The 19,651-nt window shown below is 54.3% G+C and overlaps 1 protein-coding gene across 7 annotated transcripts in view; it reads left to right on the forward strand.

Moving 5' to 3' along the window:
* Positions 1 to 19,651, forward strand: part of PPP2R2C (protein phosphatase 2 regulatory subunit Bgamma) — a 247,672-nt gene that overhangs the window by 217,267 nt on the left and 10,754 nt on the right. For all 7 annotated transcript variants that reach the window (XM_063723792.1, XM_063723791.1, XM_054553693.2 and 4 more), the window contains 2 exons: positions 2,517 to 2,681; positions 17,363 to 17,532. In XM_063723792.1, coding sequence (XP_063579862.1) covers positions 2,517 to 2,681; positions 17,363 to 17,532 — 335 coding nt within the window. The remainder of the gene's footprint in view (positions 1 to 2,516; positions 2,682 to 17,362; positions 17,533 to 19,651) is intronic.

Consider the following 19,651-nt stretch of genomic DNA (forward strand, 5'->3'; position numbering starts at 1 on the left):
CCCACGTTCCTGGGCACTTCTGTTGCCACCAAGCCTCCTGTGGCTTTTGTGTGTCTCAGGGTGTGCAGAGAGAATTTAGCCCCTGTCGTCTGCCTTGCCTCTCTACTGCACATTATCCATGGGCCATCGCACTAATGTGCGTGATATTTCATCAGTGGCTGCACTTTTTCTGTGGATCCCACTTTAGTGAAGTTCAGTAAGGACCTGAGAGCCGCTCCGAGCGGGCAGCGTGTCCTGGAAAGCCATGGGAGTCATTCGGCCCGGGAGGGCTGGGCTGCCAGGCGGACGCTGGTGAAATCAGCATGGCAGGAGGAGGGCTCTTTTCTTGCTTGGCCTTCAGTATCATTTTTCACTATTTAATCACTGCTGCTTTTCATACTGGAAAACTAGTTTCCTGGGAAACCAGCCAGGCGGTGATGACTTAACTCATTTTTCCCTCTCTTTCTATTTTTATGTGATTCTCAGTTTCTGGTTAATGATGTGCTTCCGGGAAGCAAGATTTGAGCACGAGGACAGAGACCCTTGTAGGTGCTTTCTGACTGCACAGATCAGCCATTTTTTTTTCCTGGCATTTTATAATCCCTCGTCTTTGGAGAGGTCAGAAAATACTGCTTGCTTGCTTTTTTTTTTTTTTTTTTTTTAACAGAGTCTTACCCTGTCACCAGGCTGGAATGTAATGGCGCAATCTCGGTTCACTGCAACCTCCACCTCCTAGGTTCAAGTGATTCCCCTGCCTCAGCCTCCTGAGTAGCTGAGACTACAGGTGTATACCACCGCTAATGTATTTTTAGCAGAGATGGGGTTTTGCCGTGTTGGTCAGGCTTGTCTCCAACTAATTTTTTTTTGTATTTTAGTAGAGACAGGGTTTTCCCACGTTGGCCAGGATGGCCTTGATCTCCTGACTTTGTGATCCGCCCACCTCAGCCTCCCAAAGTTCTGGGATTACAAATACTGCTTTCTTATTGAGAGAGGCAGCAGCTTGGGTGGAGGAAGAGGGAGGGCAGATGGATTTCAGAGTTTCAATCAGTATTTTCCAGATAGAAAATAATAAAAATGGAAACTGACATTCATTGAGCTTTGCAACGCATCAGGCAGTGTGTGAAGGGCTTTGCCTCTGATGATCTTCACACCAAAGTGATAAGGTTACACTGCTGACTCATTTACAGATGAGGAGGCTGAGGCATGGATAGCTGGGAACTCGCTCAGGGTCACACAGCCAGGAGGTGACAGAGCTGGGATTCAAACCCCAGACCTTCTGACTCCAGGGCTCACGTGCACCTGAAGAGTCAGAGGGAACAGACTGTGCAAAGCCCCATGCAGGGCCAGGGAGACTGGAGCCCGAGGTCATTGCTGTGAGAGGGGAGAGGGCCGTTCTGTCAGGGTGATGGGTGGGATCTAAAGCTGGAAAGCCAGAGAGAGGCTCGGGGGCGCCAGTCCTTGCATGCTCCAAGAGATTTTGATCTGCTGTTGGGCAGCAGGGAAGGGACGGGAAAAGAGCAGGTGCTGGGGCTGGGGAGGTTGTGAGACTGAATCCAGCCTTACCACTCACACCTGGGCCACCCCGGACAAGTTGCTCATCTTCTCTGTGCTCCAGTGTAACAGTCAGGGATACTGCCTTTGCAAGCAGCAAAGTTCTTGACTCTAAACAAAAATGGACATTTATTGGCTCCCACATTTAGCAGTCTGTGGGGAATGGCTTCAGATGCAGCTTGATCCAGGATTCCAATGGCATCACCAGATCTTTCTATGCACTCTTTCCACTGTCTGCCCCACCCTCAAGCTCCAGGGTTTCTCCTTGTCCTGGCAGCAGATAGAAGCTCCTTTCTACACCACCCAGCCCAGCAGGGGTGACCAAGCTGCATCCCAGCCTTTTCAGTATTCCAAGTCCTGGGGGCTGGAGGGCACAGATCAGAGCCGAGGTGGGGCCGACCCAGAAACCCAGAAGAACTTTTGCCCAAAGAAGAATCTCCATGCTGTAGACAGAAGAAGGGGAGTGGGTGCTGGGGACAGGAAGGGGAGCTCCCAGATGCCCACACACTCAATTCCAGAAACAATTTGAAAAGGGACTGGGAAGACTTGAAATCATTCACCAATAGCATCCACTGCCCAGTATGCAGTAGGCACAATATAAATGCTCTTTTTCTTCTGCTTGGCAACCAACAGGGGGAGGAGGGCAGAGGAGAGGGGCTCCACAGGTCAGTGCTATGTGTGGCTGGAACTGATGCACCCTCACTAGGGTGGGGTGCAGGTGGGGGTGTGCAGGTCAGGAGGGAAGTGGTGGGTCCAGCTTCATGGGAACAGTAGACAGGCACCTAGAAGGGGTGGCCAGCAGGCAGTTCACCATGCAGGTCTGCAGCTCAGGGGAACACTTGGCTGGGATGCATTTTGAGGGTCTCAGGAACAGAGAGGCAGCTCAGACGCAAGGGTGGACGGCTTTGCCTGGGAGAGGTGTGGGAAACCTCGGGAAGGTGGAGCATTGCTCTTCACTGCCCCTTCCTTGACCGCACTGCCCCCAGACATCGTGGACATCAAGCCGGCCAACATGGAGGACCTCACGGAGGTGATCACAGCATCTGAGTTCCATCCGCACCACTGCAACCTCTTCGTCTACAGCAGCAGCAAGGGCTCCCTGCGGCTCTGTGACATGCGGGCAGCTGCCCTGTGTGACAAGCATTCCAAGCGTAAGTGCCTATGCCTGGGGGTGGGGGGCTGTGCATCGGGCAGGCGGGCGGGGAGGATGTCCTGTGCTGGTGCAGCTGCTGCAGGGGTGGTGGGTGTGGGATGAGCATGTCCTGGACTGGCCAAGGTGGGTGGGCCCATTGCTTCTTCAGTGCTGGCTGGTCAGGGAGCCTGGTCTTGCCACCTGCTGCCCCCCAGAGTCCCTGCACAGCCAGGGACAGCCCAGCTTTTAGGGTTCAGGGCTCTAGGGCAAGGGTCAGGGCATCCAGAAGGTAAGGAGGCACCAAACTTAAATGTCACCTCCTGTAGGAAGCCTTCCCGGACCCCTACTTTAGATCTGGATCCTCCTCTGTGGCCCCGTAGCCCCCAAAGCTTCCCTCTCATCTGGAACTAGCCACACCCGGCAGACTTGCTGTGGGCTGCCCATCTTCTCCGGCTCCTTGGAGCAGGGTCTGTAACACGTCCCCTCATCCTAGAGCCCACCACAGGGCCTGCTGTGGGGGTCTCACAGGGGTATCTGTGGAGGTCTGGGGCTGAACCAGTTCCAGGGGACATTTTGTGACACAGCAGCCCCCAGCATAGCAGCTCACACTGAACACTCACTCTGAGCCCAGCCCCCACCAAGGGCTTTACCTGTGAACTCATCGAATCTTCACACAAGCCCCAGGAGGTGCTGTTCGGAAGAGGAAACAGAAGTTCCAGTTATTGGCCCAAGGTCACCCAAATTCAACAGTGGCAGGGCTGGGCTGCCTGGCACTGGGTTGTGGCCATGGGCTGCACACTGCCACAGCCGTCCCAGAGGCGAGGGATCCCTGAAGGCGAGGGATCAGGCCACGGCATTCTCCTTCCCAGACAGCCCTGCAGGGCTAGCAAGGGGCCAGGCAGGAGGCGGGGTGTCCCCCAGGCAGAGGGCAGGGACTTTGCTTATCTGGTTCCCCTCACTGTCTGTCCCCAGCACCTACCACGGTGTCTGGAAATAAACACTTGTTGAATAAATCCCGGAGGAGCCTGACTGAAGCCTGGGTGCCAGCGGCAGAGGGCTATTTGGGAGCAATGGGGCCACACTGTTCCCTTAGGGAGTCTGGTTTTGCTGGGCAGTCAGACAGGGTGCACACCAGCCCCAGGACTCAGGCTCAGGGCCCCCCAAAACCTCCAGCTTCTGCCTCCTTCCTTGGCCAAGTTCTGGCCCCTACGTCCACCCCCTCATCTCCTCTGGGTTTGTCCACGCTCCGTGTGTCATGCTCAGCCATCCAGGCATTCAGTAGGCGCCTATTCCTGGCATGGGCGTGCAGCAGAGGCCCACCCTCAGGAGCTGGCATCTGCGGGGGAGACAGACAGTGAACACACACCTGACGCATGTCTGGGTGTGGTGAGCAATGGCACCAACACCCACAAAGTCAGGTACAGGGACAGAGGCGGTCAGGGAGGGCCTCCCTGAAGAGACCACAGTGGAACAGACACCCTGAGGAGGGGGGCGGTGCCGATCTCTGGGGAAGAATGTTCTAGAAGGAGGGCACTGCAGTGGCTGTGACTCCAGACATTGCCTGTAGGTCAAGGGAGGGACTGGGTTTTGTTCTGGGTGAGCTGAGAAGGAGAAGCTGTGGGTTGTCATGAGATTGGGACTTGAAGAGGAGGAGGAGATGCCACAGAGGGTCCCCGGGGGAGCAGGCATCAGAGGTCCCTGCAGGGTCTGCAGGAAGAAATGGTGACCCCGGTGATGGGGGGTGTTGGGAGGTGGGGCAGGGCTCACCTGGCTACTCCCTCTGGATGTTGCTTGGAGGTCGAGCTTTGCCTTGTGGGGCGTGACTCTGTGGTTTGGTTTGAGCTGTGGGTGAAGGTGGGGCCGTGGCCTGGAACAACAGGGGGTGCCGGGGACCAGCAGGCAGGTTTCAGACCCGTGAGCCTGAGGCCCGTATTGGGCTCCAAGGAAAGGGGTCGAGTAGGCAGCCAGATGTCCAGGCAGCAATGCCACCTGGAGATAAATGTGGAGTTAGTGACCGTGGATGGATAGGAGGTTGGAGACCAGCTGAGATTCCCAGGATGCAGGGGGCCTGGGGCTGCGTCCTGTGTGCCACAACAAAGGACCACACACTTGGTGGCTTAAAACAGGGCATATGTATAGTCTCAGTCCGCAGTCCCACAGCCGGCTCACTGGCTATAATGAAGGTGCCGCGGGCTGGTACCTTCTGGAGGCTCTTGGGGAGCACAGGTTTCTCTGCCTCTTCTGGCTTCTAGAGGTGCCGAGTTCCCTGGCACATGGCCCCTCCCCCATTCTCCAAGCCCACAGCGGCCAAGCCTCTCTCACGTCTCTGACCCTCCTGTCTGTCTTTCGTGTATAAAACCCTTGTGATCACCTTGCCCCCGCCACCCCCGGTGATCCAGGATGACTTCCTCATCTCAAGGTTGGCTGAGTTGCAGCCTTGATTTCATCTTTGGCCTTATTTTGACTTTGCCGTGTAGCATAGCATAGTCACAGGTGCTAGGGATCAGGACGCAGCCGTCGCTGGGGGCCGTTCCACTGCCTACTGCAGGGCACTGCCCCCTCCCCCCCCAACCTACGCCTCCCGCCCAGTGACTCAGGCTGCATGTGCCTCCAGCTGTGCCTGTGTGCAGCCAGCTCTGGGTTAGAATAGAATGGGAGAATATTGGGGAAGAGAGGGGGTTCTTCCTGCTCCTGGTCCGCTGCTGACCCCGTGTGAGCTCTGTGGGAAGGAGGATGGGGCTTCATGGCACCCTGTTGTTTATAGGGGTGGAAATCTAGAAACATTCTCAATATCCTAATCTTAAATGCTAAGATTATTCAACTCTTCTAAAATGAGTGAGGCAGCTTTTCCTTTCTTTTTCTGGAACCGTTAGTGTAATATATCTGCTCCTTGAAGTATTAGGAAAACTTGTGTGCAAATCTATTCGGCGTCCTTTTGAGGGACAGAAGGAAAATTTTAAGCAAGCAGTTTAAAATGCCGAGAAAATGATGTCAACAATGATGACATCCATGTAATAGGAATATTGTTCGGTCATGTCAGCTATTGTTTTAGAAGATTTTTTAATGCCACAGGGAAATGATTACATTGAAAGATTTAGGGGATAACAAAATAAGGCTATGACCACCAAAAAAATGGAAACAGAGAAAACTCTGGAAAGAAATACACGAGTTGTCCCTGAGTGGTGAGCTATAAGAAACTGATGGAATATTTTCTTTTTATTTTTCTGTGTATTTTTACTTTAATGATGGATCTGATTCAAAGATCCATGATTTGAATCAGAAAACACATGTGTGTGCAGGAAGGGTGGAATTTAGAGAGAACAGAGACGGGCATAGGACAGTTTTGTGCACCGCTCAATGTTTGTGTGACATTTTTCAGTGGGCTAGAGGGGGCCGTCAGTCCCCCTTTGGCTCCCGAAGCCTGTGCTATCCAGTTCTGCAGGGGAGAAGCAGCAGTTACATATACCTTGCACATTTCGTGAGTCCAAGCACAGACACATCCATTTCAGCCACGTAATTTCATATGCCTGATGATGTATGAGCCTTGTGTGAATCAGCCAATGAACTCAAGAGTGCGAGAAATATGACTGTTTTCGATGACTCAATTCAATTTCATTCTTCACCCCCAGCTCCCAGGGCTGCAGTGAACGTTAACTTTAGGGCCTTGGCAGATTCCACTCCTCTCCGGATTGCACTGAGGTTCCGGAAGGCTCTGGCAGGCCGAGGTGCAGAGAGAGGGACGTGGTGTCTTCCAGGCCACTGAGGACTTTTGATTGTGCCTGGGCGACCTTGGGGCCAGGTCCTTGCTGACAAATCCCCAAGGGCCTGTTGGCTGTGCCCAGTGACTCACCTGGGAGGTTGGCAACATGCTGACCTCTGGGGGCTCTTGCCCCCACCAGTGATCCCAAGTCTGTAGACAGGGTGGGGCTGCCTGTGATTTACTAAGGTTGTATGTATGCTTTTTGCACACACAGTCATAGGTGAAGTTGGTTTATAATTTTCTTTTCTTATACTCTCTTTGCCCAATTTTAAGATTATTCAACTCTCCTAAAATGAACTGGGCAGCTTTTTCTTTCTTTTTCTGGAACAGTTGATGTAATATATCTGCTCCTTGAAATCTTAGGAAAACTTGTGTGCAAATCTATTTGGTGTCCTTTTGAGGAAGAGAAGTTTTTTTTCTTTTTTTTTAGACAGAATTTGGCTCCATCACCCTGACACGATCTTGGCTCACTGCAGCCTCCACCTCCTGGGTTCAAGGGATTCTCTCACCTCAGCCTCTGGAGTAGCTGGGATTACAGGTGTATACCACCATGCCTGGCTAATTTTTTTTTGTATTTTTAGTAGAGACAGGGTTTTGCTATGTTGGCTAGGCTGGTCTCGAACTCCTGGCCTCCAGTGCTGGGATTATAGGCATGAGCCACCATACCCGGCCAAGAGAAGAAAAATTTTAAACAACCAGCTTAATTTCTTTTTTGATTATTGATTTATGCAAATTTTATTTAAAATTTTTCTAGAATATTTTTCATTCTCAAACTCAATATCCTGTACGGAAACTTTCTCTTTCATGCCAGCAAAAAGATTGTGGAGCAGTTTTTAGCATGCTTTTACAAGCTTCCATTTCTCCAAATTTAATTTGCCACACATCGGGGCAAGTGGCTGAAGTGTCTGTCCTTCTGCGTGCCTTGTCCAGGCTGTGTTTTTGCTCTGGGGCTCTCATGGGAAATCAAGCACGCAGCCGATTTCCAATTAGCAGGTGGCGGCGGTTTTTAATCTGAACACAAATGGCTGTTATTTGAGCTAATTTTTTAAAAGAGATTTGGGGATTAGGATTAGTTCTTCACCTCCCACTTCCATCCATGTATCCAATTACTGCTCAAAACTCAGGGAGCGGCTGATAGTGACACCCCAGAGACGGGCTCACAGCATCATTTTCCTAACAGAATCAGATCGCGAATGAAGAGTGTCCTGGATGCAGGAAAGTGCGCATTTCTGCCATTGGACAGATGAGGAGACCGGGGGTCCGAGAAGCTCTGTGACTTCCCTGGACCCCTCCTCCATCAGGGCAGAGCTGGGGGCACACAGGGCACTCTGTTCCCTCTGCAGCTTCCCACCTTTCTCCGAAGCACTGGAAATCCGCGTCTTGAGTCTGCTTGGCAGGGTGACAGGGTAACCATGGAAACAACCATACATGAGTCCTCAAAATAGACAGTTACTTCTGCTTATGACAGCACAGAGCCCGTGGAAAGAAAGGGCCATGCCTGCAACACTGGGATTTCTTAGAATCGGGGCTGATGATGGCCGAGACCCTTCATAGGCCCCCAACGACGTGCCTGGCCCGGTGTTGGGTGAAATAATAACCGCAGCTCATTCCTTGCACACTTAGTGCACACACATGCTGTTTTCAGTTTATATCTCATTAAATACTCAGTACCTATGATGGGTGTGTTATAGTATTCATCCTACAGATGAGGAAATTGAATACACTTGACCCTGGAATGATGTGGGGGTTAGGGGTGCAGACAGTGCCTGAACGCAGTTGAAAGTCCACACTTAACTTTTGACTCCCCCAAAACTTCACTTCTAATAGCTGGCTGTCGGTGGGGAGTATTACCAGTAACATCAACAGCGGATGAACATTTGAAGAGACTGTTGAAGAGACTGATGTCTACGTGGATTTTATGCATTTGTGACATACCTAACTTTTTCTTTTCTCATATATATATGTATGTATGTATATGTATATATGTATGTGTGTGTGTATATATATATGTGTATATATACATATATATATACACATATATATATACACACACATATATATATATATATATATCCGAGGCTACAGGGTTCATCTGAGTTTTTTCAAATTGTGGCAAATCTCCAAAATGTTTTCAGTATATTTACTGGGAAAATCACACATCAGGGGACCTGCAGGTTCACGCCTGCGTTGTGTGAGGGTCAAGAGGCAACTGTATACTCATTTCTCATCACTGTGGGAACAATTGCCACGAGCTTAGTAGCTCAAAACAACACAAAAGACTGTTGTACATTCTGGAACTCAGGGGCTAAAATGAAGGCGTCAGCTGGCCTGTGTTATCTCTGGAGGCCGCAGGACGGGGCTGTTTTCTGATCTTTTCCAGCTACTACAGGCTTCTAGAGGCTGCCTGCACTCCTCAGCTCATCATTCCAACGTCTGCTTCCATCATCCCATCTCTTTCTTCCATCTTTGACCTTCCTTCTTCCTCCTATACTGACCCTTATGATGACATTGGGCCCATCCAGATTATCTAGGGTCACCTCCCTACCTCAAGGTCCTTCACTTAATGACATCTGCAAAGCCCCTTTTACCATGTGAGGTAACAGGTGCACAGATTCTAGGGTGGAGGATGTAGATAGACACCTTTAGGGGTCATTGTTGTCTACTACATTGAAGCACAGAGAGATTAAGACATTTGTCCAAGGTCACACAGCTAAGTAGAGCCAAGATAGAGCCTCAGAGAGTCTCATGCCTTCAGCCTGCACTCTTTCTCCCTTACTAATCACAGAAGCCTTGAGAACTAAAACTCTTACAGGAATTCTGGGTGAGCTGGGTTGTTGTTTTTTTTTTTTTTTTTTTTTTTGAAACGGAGTCTCATTCTATTGCCCAGGCTGGAGGGCAATGGCGTGATCTTGGCCCACGGCAACCTCCGCCTCCCGGGTTCAAGCAATTCTCCTGCCTCAGCCTCCTCAGTAGATGGGACTGCAGCTGCCCGCCACCACGCCCAACTTTTTGTATTTTTAGTAGAGACAAGGTTTTGCCATGTTGGCCAGGCTGGTCTCAAACTCCTGACGTCAGGTGATCTGTCCACTTCGGCCTCCCGAAGTGCTGGGATTATAGGCGTGAGCCACCGCCCCCAACCTGAGTGGGTTCATTTAAAAGGGCTGTGTGGGCTCAACTCCCAGGGCTCACTCTAGTAATGGATCTGCTGCAGAAAGACCAGCCCCAGCCCAGACCCTGCAGCTATCCAGGTGCAGGACCAGGGCAAAGCTCCCCAACAGTGGGAATAGCCCATGTGAAGGCCCTGTGGCTGGATACGGAGGCTGGAGAGAGGAGGTGAGGTCAGAGAGGTGTGTGGCTGGAGGAGGCCTCACAGGCCAGGGCAAGAGCTTTGGGTTTCCTCTGAAAGAGACAGGAACCACAGGGCCTTCTGAGCAGGGAGTGGGCCAGCCTGGCCTTGTGTTCACAGGATCCCTCTGGCTGCCCAGTGGAGAATAAGCTGAGGGGTGAGGTAGAAGTGGGGGCCGGCTGGGGGCTAGTGTGTTCACGCAGGTGAGAGACGCTGGTGCGCAGAGTGAGCGGCCGGTGCAGGTGGGGAAGGTGGTGGGCCCTGCCCCCCATGTCAGGTGGGGCCTGCTGGATTTGCTGCCGATTGGATGGAGAGGGAGGGAGGGTCCGGGATGGCTTCAGGCTCTGTGCAGAGACCAGGCTCCCATCTGTGTGGAGGAACCACAGGAAGTGGATTGGTAAATAAGTAGGTGCATTGGAGTGGGAAGGTTTCCATGAAGGGCGTCAGGAGTCCTCTGATGCATTGCTTCTCAGGGGTCAGGAGAGGTGTCCCTGGATGAGAAAGAGCCTGGGAATGGGGGCGGGGGTGCCCCACCCCACAGTAGTGTCTGAGAGGAACCTGGCTGATGTCAGGACCCGTGTGGCTAGAACAGGTGGAGAGGCGGGCTCTTGTGTGCAAAGATGGGTTAAAGGGAGAGCGTGCCGGGCCTGGGGGCCACAGCTGGGCTTGAGTTATTTTGTTTGATGGGGCTCGATCACATGGTGCTGGGCAGGGAGTGACAACTGTCATCTCTTCATCAGTGAGCACTCATTGTGCTCACCTGTGCCCTTGTAGGAACTCCCTGCCTCCTCCCCACTGAGTACAGCCTCAGGGATGGGGAAGGAGGCCGCACAGGAGGCCCATTCCCAAACAGTGACATCACCTGGAACCCAGGAGCAAGCCAGTGTCCAGGGGTGCTCCGGGATCCATAACCCCCATCGTCCTTCTTCTGCTTCTCAGACCCTCCAAGCTCCTCCTGGAGCATGGCCTGAGGTGAGGCCAGGTGGCTCAGGCCACTCCACCCTCGTGGATGACCTTGTATCCCATCAGATCACAGGAGGGAGCTGTGGCCAGGGTAGCCCAGGGCAATCACTGCCCAGGACCCCATAGGCCCCTCTCCCCTCCAGGCCACCTCCTCCCGTGTTTTCCACCTCCACCCACCTGCAGGTCCCTCCCACCCTCATCTGTTTCTCTGGAGGCCTCACTGAGCTGCACTTGTCCCTGAATGCACGGTGCAAGCCCATGCATTTCTACCATCTGAACCCAATCGGCCTCCACCCCAGCCCCAGAGGAGTGTCGTCCACACACTGACAACGATGGGGGTGGGACACAGCAGGTACCACCAAGAGGGCCACAGAGCAAGTGCCACGGGCACACAGGGGCCACCCCCAGGCTGGTTGAGGCTTCTCCGCCAGGCCTGGAAACTGCAGTGGAACTGCATCAGGTTGGGGAAGAAAGGTGTCAGTGAGGGGCTGGAGCAGAAATGGCAGGCAGCAGCACAAGCTTCTCTCTGCTCAGGGAGCAGGGCAGGGCCATGAGGCAGGGTACGTGCTAGGCAGGGGCGCCAAGATGATCAGTGACTAATGACCAAGGCAGGACCCCTGGCCCGAGGGAGCTCACAGCCCCATGAGGGGACCCTGCCCTCCTGCCAGTGCCACAGAAGAAGGTACCCAGCAGCTTGGGGGCAGCAGAGGGTAAGCACAGGATTTCTTTAGAGAGCATCTGAACAATATGCACGAAAGCAAGGTGTGAGCCTGGGGTTCTGGATGATATATAGGAGTTGGTAAGAAAGACCAGCTAAAAATGGGAAAGGGATCTCAGGGAGAGAAAATGATGTGAAAAATAACTCCAGGAATCCCTCCATGGTTTTATTGAGCAGCTACTTCAAGCCCCACACTGGGCCAGTGCCTCCAGGCATGACCTCTGAAGATCTCATCGTGTTCCTTCTCCAGATGAGGGAAGCTGGGCTCAGAGACGACCAGGGGCTTGCCTGAGGTCACACACAGCACGATCCACTCTGCTCTCTGCCCAGCACATGGCGGGGCAGGAGCTAGGGGAGGCAGGGGGAGATGCCTAGGGCTCAACATTGAGGAGATGCTCACCCCCAGAGCTTTTGAGTGGATGCAGTGCTCTAGAGGCCCAGCAGGAAGGGGGCTGGAGCGTGCGGCAGAGGGGAACTCGCGTGTGTGGGGCAGCAGCAGCAGGCTGATTGGAACCCATTGAGAAGGAGCCGGTCAGCTACAGGTAGGAGCCTAAACCTTGATCCTGTGGGCACTGGGGAGCCAAGGAGGGCTTTAAGCAGAAGGAGGTACAGTCGGTTGTGTGTGAGGCTGGAAAGGAAGGCGGGCACCCGCTCTCAGGCTTCACCTCCCGTTTCCTTTGATTCACAGGTCCGTCAGAGCCACCCCACACCTTGGTTGGGCTCCCCAGGTCCCCTCCACCTTGGCCTGAGCCGGGGATGGGGGTGGGGAAGGCTCTTTGTGGCCACAACACCGTGCAACACCCAAGGAGGAGGAGGATGTGGTTGTCAGGGAACTGGCTCGAGCCATGAGAGCCCTAATTATGCAAAATCATTAAAAAGAAACAGGATGGAGATTTTGGCTGATTGAGAGCTCTCCAACTTTTAAATAATTAGGGCGTGGGGGAGTGGGTGGAGATGGGACTGGGCCCATCACAAGTGACGGGGCTCTGAGACATGTTTCTTTAAACCCATGGCAGGAATAATTACTGTGAAATGTCCTTAGCGATTCAGTCAATTAGAGGGGAGACCCCTTATCTCCTGTTAGCGCTCTGAAGGAGGTGCAGCGGGGTGTGTGTGTGTGTGTGTGTTCGCGTGAGCACTCGGGGGCAGGGATTGATATGGAATAGTAGATTCCACTATCTTTTGGAAAAAAATCTATTGTATCAAAAATTTCATAGAAATGTCTGAAAAGAAAAAGAGGAACTTTTAGGAATGGTTTTTCAGGCTTATTAATATCCCTTCTGATCTATCGTTTGCATTTCTGTTCTTTGTGTCCTTAAAAACCCTCAGAAATGCCCGAGTACAGCCAGCAGTGGGGCGACAAGGGCCAGCATCATTTGGCTTTCTGTTTCCACCTGTCGATTCAATTGTCCTCTCAGCCTTTGATCTTTGTGGTTTTTCCTCCTGGAGGCTGGTAGGAGACTTGGCTACTCGTTCTGCCCTGTGACACCCAGCGCCAGTGCAGCCTGTGATTCTGGCTGCATCCACCTGCAAGTACTGCTGGGAACCTAGACCAGCCCTCGAGGTTTGGGGGAGTCTGGTCTGAGAGACCCCTGAGCAGGCGAGGGGGTACTAAGGCCACTGCCGAAGTCAGCCTGCAAGAGGCTGCCCTGGCTTAGCTTTGAACTCAACTCTGCCTCACCCCCAAGTGGCAGAAAGCCTAGTTCAGGCCAGACAGCGTTGCCGCCACTCACCTGGGCAGGTGCTGGGAGCCACCAGGTCCTGCTGAGATTCTGTTCCATGTTTACATCCACTTAGCCACCAGGGGTCCCTCTTCTCTCAAGCCTTCTCCCTGCTTCTCCTAAATATGAGGTCTCTACCCAATGCTAATCGAAAGGCAGCACAACATCACCCGTTTAAGGAATCAAGCGTTCAAAGTGATTTTCTTTACTGTAGGCATCGGAGAGAAAAGGGCACTGTGGTTGATCCTTCTTTGGCTTAACAAAGAAAAACTACAAATATATATATATATCTATAGAAACAAAAATGCCAATTTAATTATTATTATCGGGGCACAAAACATTATCGTGTGAGATGACCAATTGGAACTCAGAGGTTTCAGAAGCTCAAGGTGACTCCCAGGGAGATTTTACTACCCCTGCCCCTACCCATCCTCCTCCAGGAAGGGAGGGGTTGGAGGGCTAGCAGGAGGGAGGGAGGGAGAGAGGGAAGGAGGAAGGGAGGGAGGAAGGGAGGGAGGAAGGGAGGGAGGGAGGAAGGGAGGGAGGGAGGAAGGGAGGGACAGAGGGAGGGAGGAAGAGAGGGAAGGAAGGAGGGAGGGAGGCAGGGAGGGAGGGAGGGAGGAAGAGAGGGAGGGAGGGAAGGAGGGAGGCAGGGAGGCAGGGAGGGAGGGAGGGAGGGAGAGAGGGAGGGAGGGAGGGAGGGATGGACGGAAGGAAGGAGGGAGGGAGGCAGGGAGGGAGGGAGGGAAGGAGGGAGGCAGAGAGGGAGGGAGGGAGGGACGGAAGGAAGGAGGGAGGGAGGGAAGGAGGGAGGCAGAGAGGGAGGGAGGGACGGAAGGAAGGAGGGAGGGAGGGAAGTCGGTAGGGGTGCAGCACTCATTGTGCACTGGGCTCACTCTGCACAGGATCTTTGCTGCCTGCGGCCCTGCCTGTACCCAGGGTGGTGCCAGGCCTGGCTGCAGCCCCTTCCTCCCGCCCCTTCCTGAAAAGCGCCCTTGGCTCCTGTTGTAGGGAGGAGCAAGGCCAGGGCTCAGGGAGGTGAAGGCATTCAAGGCCACATGAGGGGCTCAGGGATTGAGACCCTGGCAGCCTGTTCTCTCCCAGCTCCCTCTGCGAGCGGCCTCACCCTTCCTTCCCATGGTGCTGGTTTTCTTTCTGGTCCTCCCTTCAATGTGCCCTTGTGGAAAGACGAAAGCTCGGGCCACTGAGAAGGGCATCCCTGTGAACGATGGAGGGAGATTGAGGTCAGGAGGCAGGCCTGCGGACCGGGGGCGTGTGGAGGGGTGGGTTGGGCTCCTGGAAAGGGAGGAGCCTACTATCAGTTTTGAGTTTCGTTAAACACCTGCCAGCCTGACAGCATTCTAATTCCAAAATATGACACCACCTATTAGTGGGTAAACTAGGCTCCCTCCCGCCTTCCTGGTCTTGACGCCAGGACTGGAAGGAGCGACCACCTGCCCTCAGGATACCTGGTACAGTGCCGCGGCTTCGAGGGCAGAGGTGTGGGGTTGAAGGCTGCCACTGCTCACCAGAGGCCGTGGAGAGGCTAAGGACAGAGATATAGATCTCCTGAGCTTCAGGGGTCTGCTTCAGAGACAGGTGTTTGGAGGCCTTGCTCTCAAGAGAGGTGGGGGGGACCTTCCTCCTGCTGCCTGCTCTGATTTGGGGGGGATACCAGAGGCATGAACATAAACCTGGGAGCCTTTTCCTGCCCTGTAAGCAGCTTCCCTCCCCCTCCCCTCACCTCCCCTCCCCTCATCTCCACCTCCCCCCACCTCCCCTCCCCCTCACTTCCCCTCCCCCCTCCCCTCCCCTCCTCCCCTCCCCCTCCCCTCCCCCTCGTTTCCCCTCCCCCCTCCCCTCCCCTCCTCCCTCCCCCCTCCCTCCCCTTCCCCCCTCCCCTCCCTCCCCTTCCCCCTCCCCTCCCCTCCCCTTCCCCCTCCCCTTCCCCCTCCCTCCCCTCCCTCCCCCCTCCCTCCCCTCCCCCTCCCCTCCCTCCCTCCCCCTCCCTCCCTCCCTCCCTCCCCCCCCTCCCTCCCTCCCCTCCCTCCCCCTCCCTCCCCCTCCCCCCTCCCTCCCCTCCCCCTCCCCCCCCCCTCCCCCCTCCCCCCTCCCTCCCCTCCCTCCCCCTTCCCCTTCCCCTTCCCCTCCCCCTTCCCCTTCCCCCTCTCCTCCCCTCACCTCCCTGCACGCAGTGGCCTGGGATCAGGGTGGTGACACCTCGGCTCTGGAGCCCTGGCCCACCGGGTGCTGGAACTTCCTTCCTCCATGGGGAGGGGACTCCAGCCTCCTGCCTGCCCCTCCCTACCTCCTTGACTGAGATTTCATCCTCCCTGTCTCTGAACCCTCAGTGGCTCCCATTTCCCTAATGGTGACTTCCTCACCCCTCGCCGTGGCCCATGAGATCCTGCGTGGGTGGCCCCTTGAGTCTCTCTTCCCCCTGCTCACTCCTTTCTCTGCCTGCACGGCCCTTGGCATGTCCCTGCCTCAGGGCCCTTACGTGTGTCATCCCTTCTGCCCAGCGCACCCCTCTCCAGGCATCGCCACCGATCTCTCCCCAACTTCACTCAGACCTTGGTCAAACAGCACCTCCCATGGAGGCCATGTCCACCTAAACTGCCAGCCCCCAGTGCCTATCTCCCCGCAGGCTCTTCCTCCCCAGCACTTGCTGCTCCCTGGCAGTGCAGGGCGCCACTTAGTTTTATTGTCTGTATCTGCAAGGAGAATGTTGGCCGCACAGGAACAGTGGCTTTATGCTGGTCACTGCATCATCCCAGGGCCTGGCACAGAGTAGGTGCTGTTTGCATTGGTTGATTGATTGGGTGAATGAATGAATGAATGAATGAATGAATAAGTCCATCAGGGCAACCAGTGGGCCCTGCAGAGGGGAGCTGGACAGGAGTTGTATTTCTGGAGGGGCAGTGGCCAGGCACAGCGTCCACCTTGGACGGGGGGGAGAATGGGGTGCTGCCATTTCCCATGAGGGGATAAGGGGCTGGGACAGACCTGGGAGGCAGGACATGAGCCCTTGTGGCTGAGAGGGGCCAGCAGGGAGGGGCCTCTCGGGAGCCTCAGGGTGCTGTGATCAGCTCTGCTTCCCTGTTTCAGGGGTAGAGACCAGAGCAGGCCAGCAGGCAAGGCTGCCACTCAGCTGGTTTCCATGGGGACAGCTGGACAGGTTGTCATACGTTTAGGTCTTTCCAGATTGGCTGATGAATGGCTGTCAACCCCACCACCTCGTCCTCTTCCCATGGCTCCCTGGGTCTCTCTGTGGCCCAGGTCCCAGGGAGTTAGTACCTGGCCCAACAGGGGTCCTAGTCCCCACGCTACTTCAGCCCCAGGGTCACTGCTACCAGTGAGACAGATACCAGCAGAAATGAGCTTAGAGACCTTGTCCCACTTTGGGAACCTCTGCAGCTCAGGAAGGACAGGTTATGGGGGCAGTGGGGAGGGGATGCTGTCTGGGGAGTCCTCATTGCCCACTCTGTCCCAGTCTGTAATTGTCCAGGATGGGCAGCAAACTGTTGCCTTTAGGGACCAGATAAGCAACTTCCTGTGCGGAGCAGGTGCTCCAAGAAAAAAGGAGATGGTCAGTGGGTGGCACACAGGAGACTGTACCACCTCTGTGGCAGTCAGATTTGATTTTGTTCCAAACCCCATGGCAACAAAATAAAACCTACCTGTGAGCAGGGCTCAGCCATGCCTTCCCAGGACACCATAAACAGAGATAACTACCAGCCCAAGGTCCCAGGGCCAGTTAGTGCCAGAGCCACAAGCAGTGCCCAGCCTGGTGGAGGACATTGTCCAGCACATTCAAGAATGTCAGGACACCTTTGCAATCTGGCATTCAGCATCACCAGTAAGGGGCAGTAGAGGGCAGCACATCAAGTATAGATCTGGCTTCAAATCCCGACTCTACCACCTTCTTCCAGCACTGACTCCCCAGGCATGGGTTTCAGCCAGCTGCTCCTCCGTTTTCTTGGCTATGAATGGGGATAGTAATGGCTATTTCCACACAGCACAGAATCTTACCAAGCTTGTTCCCTGGTAAGTGTTTAGTTCTAGGTTTGAGGAACGAATGAATGACTGAATAAACACAGCATGGGCCCAGGTGCAAAACAGAGTCATCTGTCGTGCCAACCCCAAGGGCGGGAGCAGCCCAGTGACGGCCATTGCTTCTCTGTCTTCACAGTCTTTGAAGAGCCCGAGGACCCCAGTAACCGCTCCTTCTTCTCGGAAATCATCTCCTCCGTGTCCGACGTGAAGTTCAGCCACAGCGGCCGCTACATGCTCACCCGGGACTACCTTACAGTCAAGGTCTGGGACCTGAACATGGAGGCAAGACCCATAGAGACCTACCAGGTGGGCACCACAGCAGGAGACCCCGAATCCCGGGTCTTTTTTCCCCATACTGAGATCCCCGTGGAGGGGGCCTTCCTAGCCAGGCGTGGCTTTCATATGCCCAGTATGTAGGTGAAGACACGGAGGCTGAAGAAATCCAGCAGCTCATCCCCACACGTAGCTTGGCAGAAGGCAGGAGTGCTCAGTCTTGCCTCACAGGGAGCTTCGGATGTCCCTGAACAAGGCCTGCAGTCCAGGGCCCAGGGGCCTCAATTCCAGGGAGGAGAGAGATGTGGGAACAGAGATGAGCGTCAGGCTGGACCCCAGTGGAGTATGTAGACGATGGCTTCCCTCCCCACTCCCCGGGAGCCTGCATCGGAGCTGTACCATTAAAGTGGGTTAAGCGTTGCCCTCCCAGGGTGCATCCGTAAGCAGTGCATGCAGAGGTGAACTGAGCACGTTTCCTTTCCAGATCCTCATCACAGGCCTATAAGCCCAGAGTATAGGTGAAGCCTGGGCCCTTCTTGGACAGTATTATTTATTATCTTGCTATTATCATCCATTCAGATATGTTAGGGGGTAGACAACAAAACTCATGTGATGTTAAAATAAAATGTGGACTTGAAAGAAATGTGGGATGGCTTCAAAGCTGGTTCCAGTTAGGTGGGGAGATCAAGGAGGCTTCTTGGAGGAGGTGGCATTTGTGCTGGGCCTTGAAGGATGAGTAAGATCTGGCTGTGCAAACATGGGTGGGAAAACACCCCACCAGAAACCCCAGCCAGTTCCTCACCGTGTCATTTCTCACGCACGTGGTAGCACGTGCTTGACATCTCTCACCTCCATTCCTTACTGCCCGGTGACAAGGAACCATCATCTCATTTGGTGGAAAGGGAACTCGGGCACTAAGAGGTGGGGAGATGAGGGAGGTGTCTCTCGGCTGGGCGGTGACAGATTCAGAGCCCAGGCTCAGAGCCCTACACTTTCCTTTCCTCCGTGCTAAGACCTAGTAGGGAAGCATCCTGGGTGGCACAGGCCCCGCTGAGAACAGGTGCAGAGCTCAGAGGGTGGGCTGCTGTGATCTGACCTGGGCCCCAGAGGAACAGCACACACTCCTGGAAGCCACACACCCCCAAGGACCGCTATGGGGACCGCCTGTTTGTCAGCGACGTGTGTTTCCTTGAGTTCTTGCGACTGCCCCAGCTCCTCCCTCAGGCCCCCTCCTCACACTGCACACCCCAGGCAGGACTCAGCCCTCCTCTGTCCCTGTGGGAATGGCAGAGACCCCAGACTAGGAGAGGGACAGGATAAGCCTGGCTCAAGCCTGCAGGAGCAACTCTCTGACTCCCTCTGGAGGCAGCTCAGGGAAATGAACATTTCCAACTCCCTCCGGCCCCTCGTCCGGTCACTGACGTCCATCCCTGTGGTCCACAAAGGCCCATGAACCCCTGAAACTACATGGAGTGTTTTCAATGGGCATTTTCAGGGGGAGGGGGACAAAACTTTCCAAAATTCTCATGAAGGACCCCACGAAGGAGGGGAATGACTGTTCCGGAGGGTGAGGCCCTAAGCTGGGCACTTGGCATCTGGCCCAGCTGACCTATTGATGCTAAAATAATAGCAATAACTACATAAAAGCAGCACAACAACCAACATTTTTTGGTGGCTTATGATGTGCTAGAAATTGTGTGTAGCAGGACTGCGTTCGGCTGGTGTGCAGTGCTTAACAAATCGGGGCTGTTTTTCTCCCACCACGGGGAGTCTGGAGAAGGCAGTCCAGGAAGATGGGGGCGCTCCATGACTCCGGCAGTGCCACAGTGGTTCCTTCTGTGATCCAGTCCACCATCATTTGGGCATTGGTTTTCCACCCTCACATGTGGTACCTCATGGTGACAAAGTGGCTGCCATACCTCCAGGCACTTTGCCTACATTCCAGGCAGGAAATAGGAAATGCGCTAGATCTCACCTCTGGGGTCTGTTGCGTGTTTCACTGTGATTGTAAAATCTTCCCCAGAATGCTTCTCAGAAGACTTCTTACACCTCATTGTCTAGAATGGGTCCCTGGCAGCCACCACAGTGGCTGGGAAAATTAATAGTTTAACAGCCTCTGTGGTTGAAGAAGGCAAGGGTGAAGGGGCTGGGG

Source organism: Pongo abelii, chromosome 3 (genome assembly GCF_028885655.2).
Source record: "Pongo abelii isolate AG06213 chromosome 3, NHGRI_mPonAbe1-v2.0_pri, whole genome shotgun sequence".
Lineage (NCBI taxonomy): Eukaryota > Metazoa > Chordata > Mammalia > Primates > Hominidae > Pongo > Pongo abelii.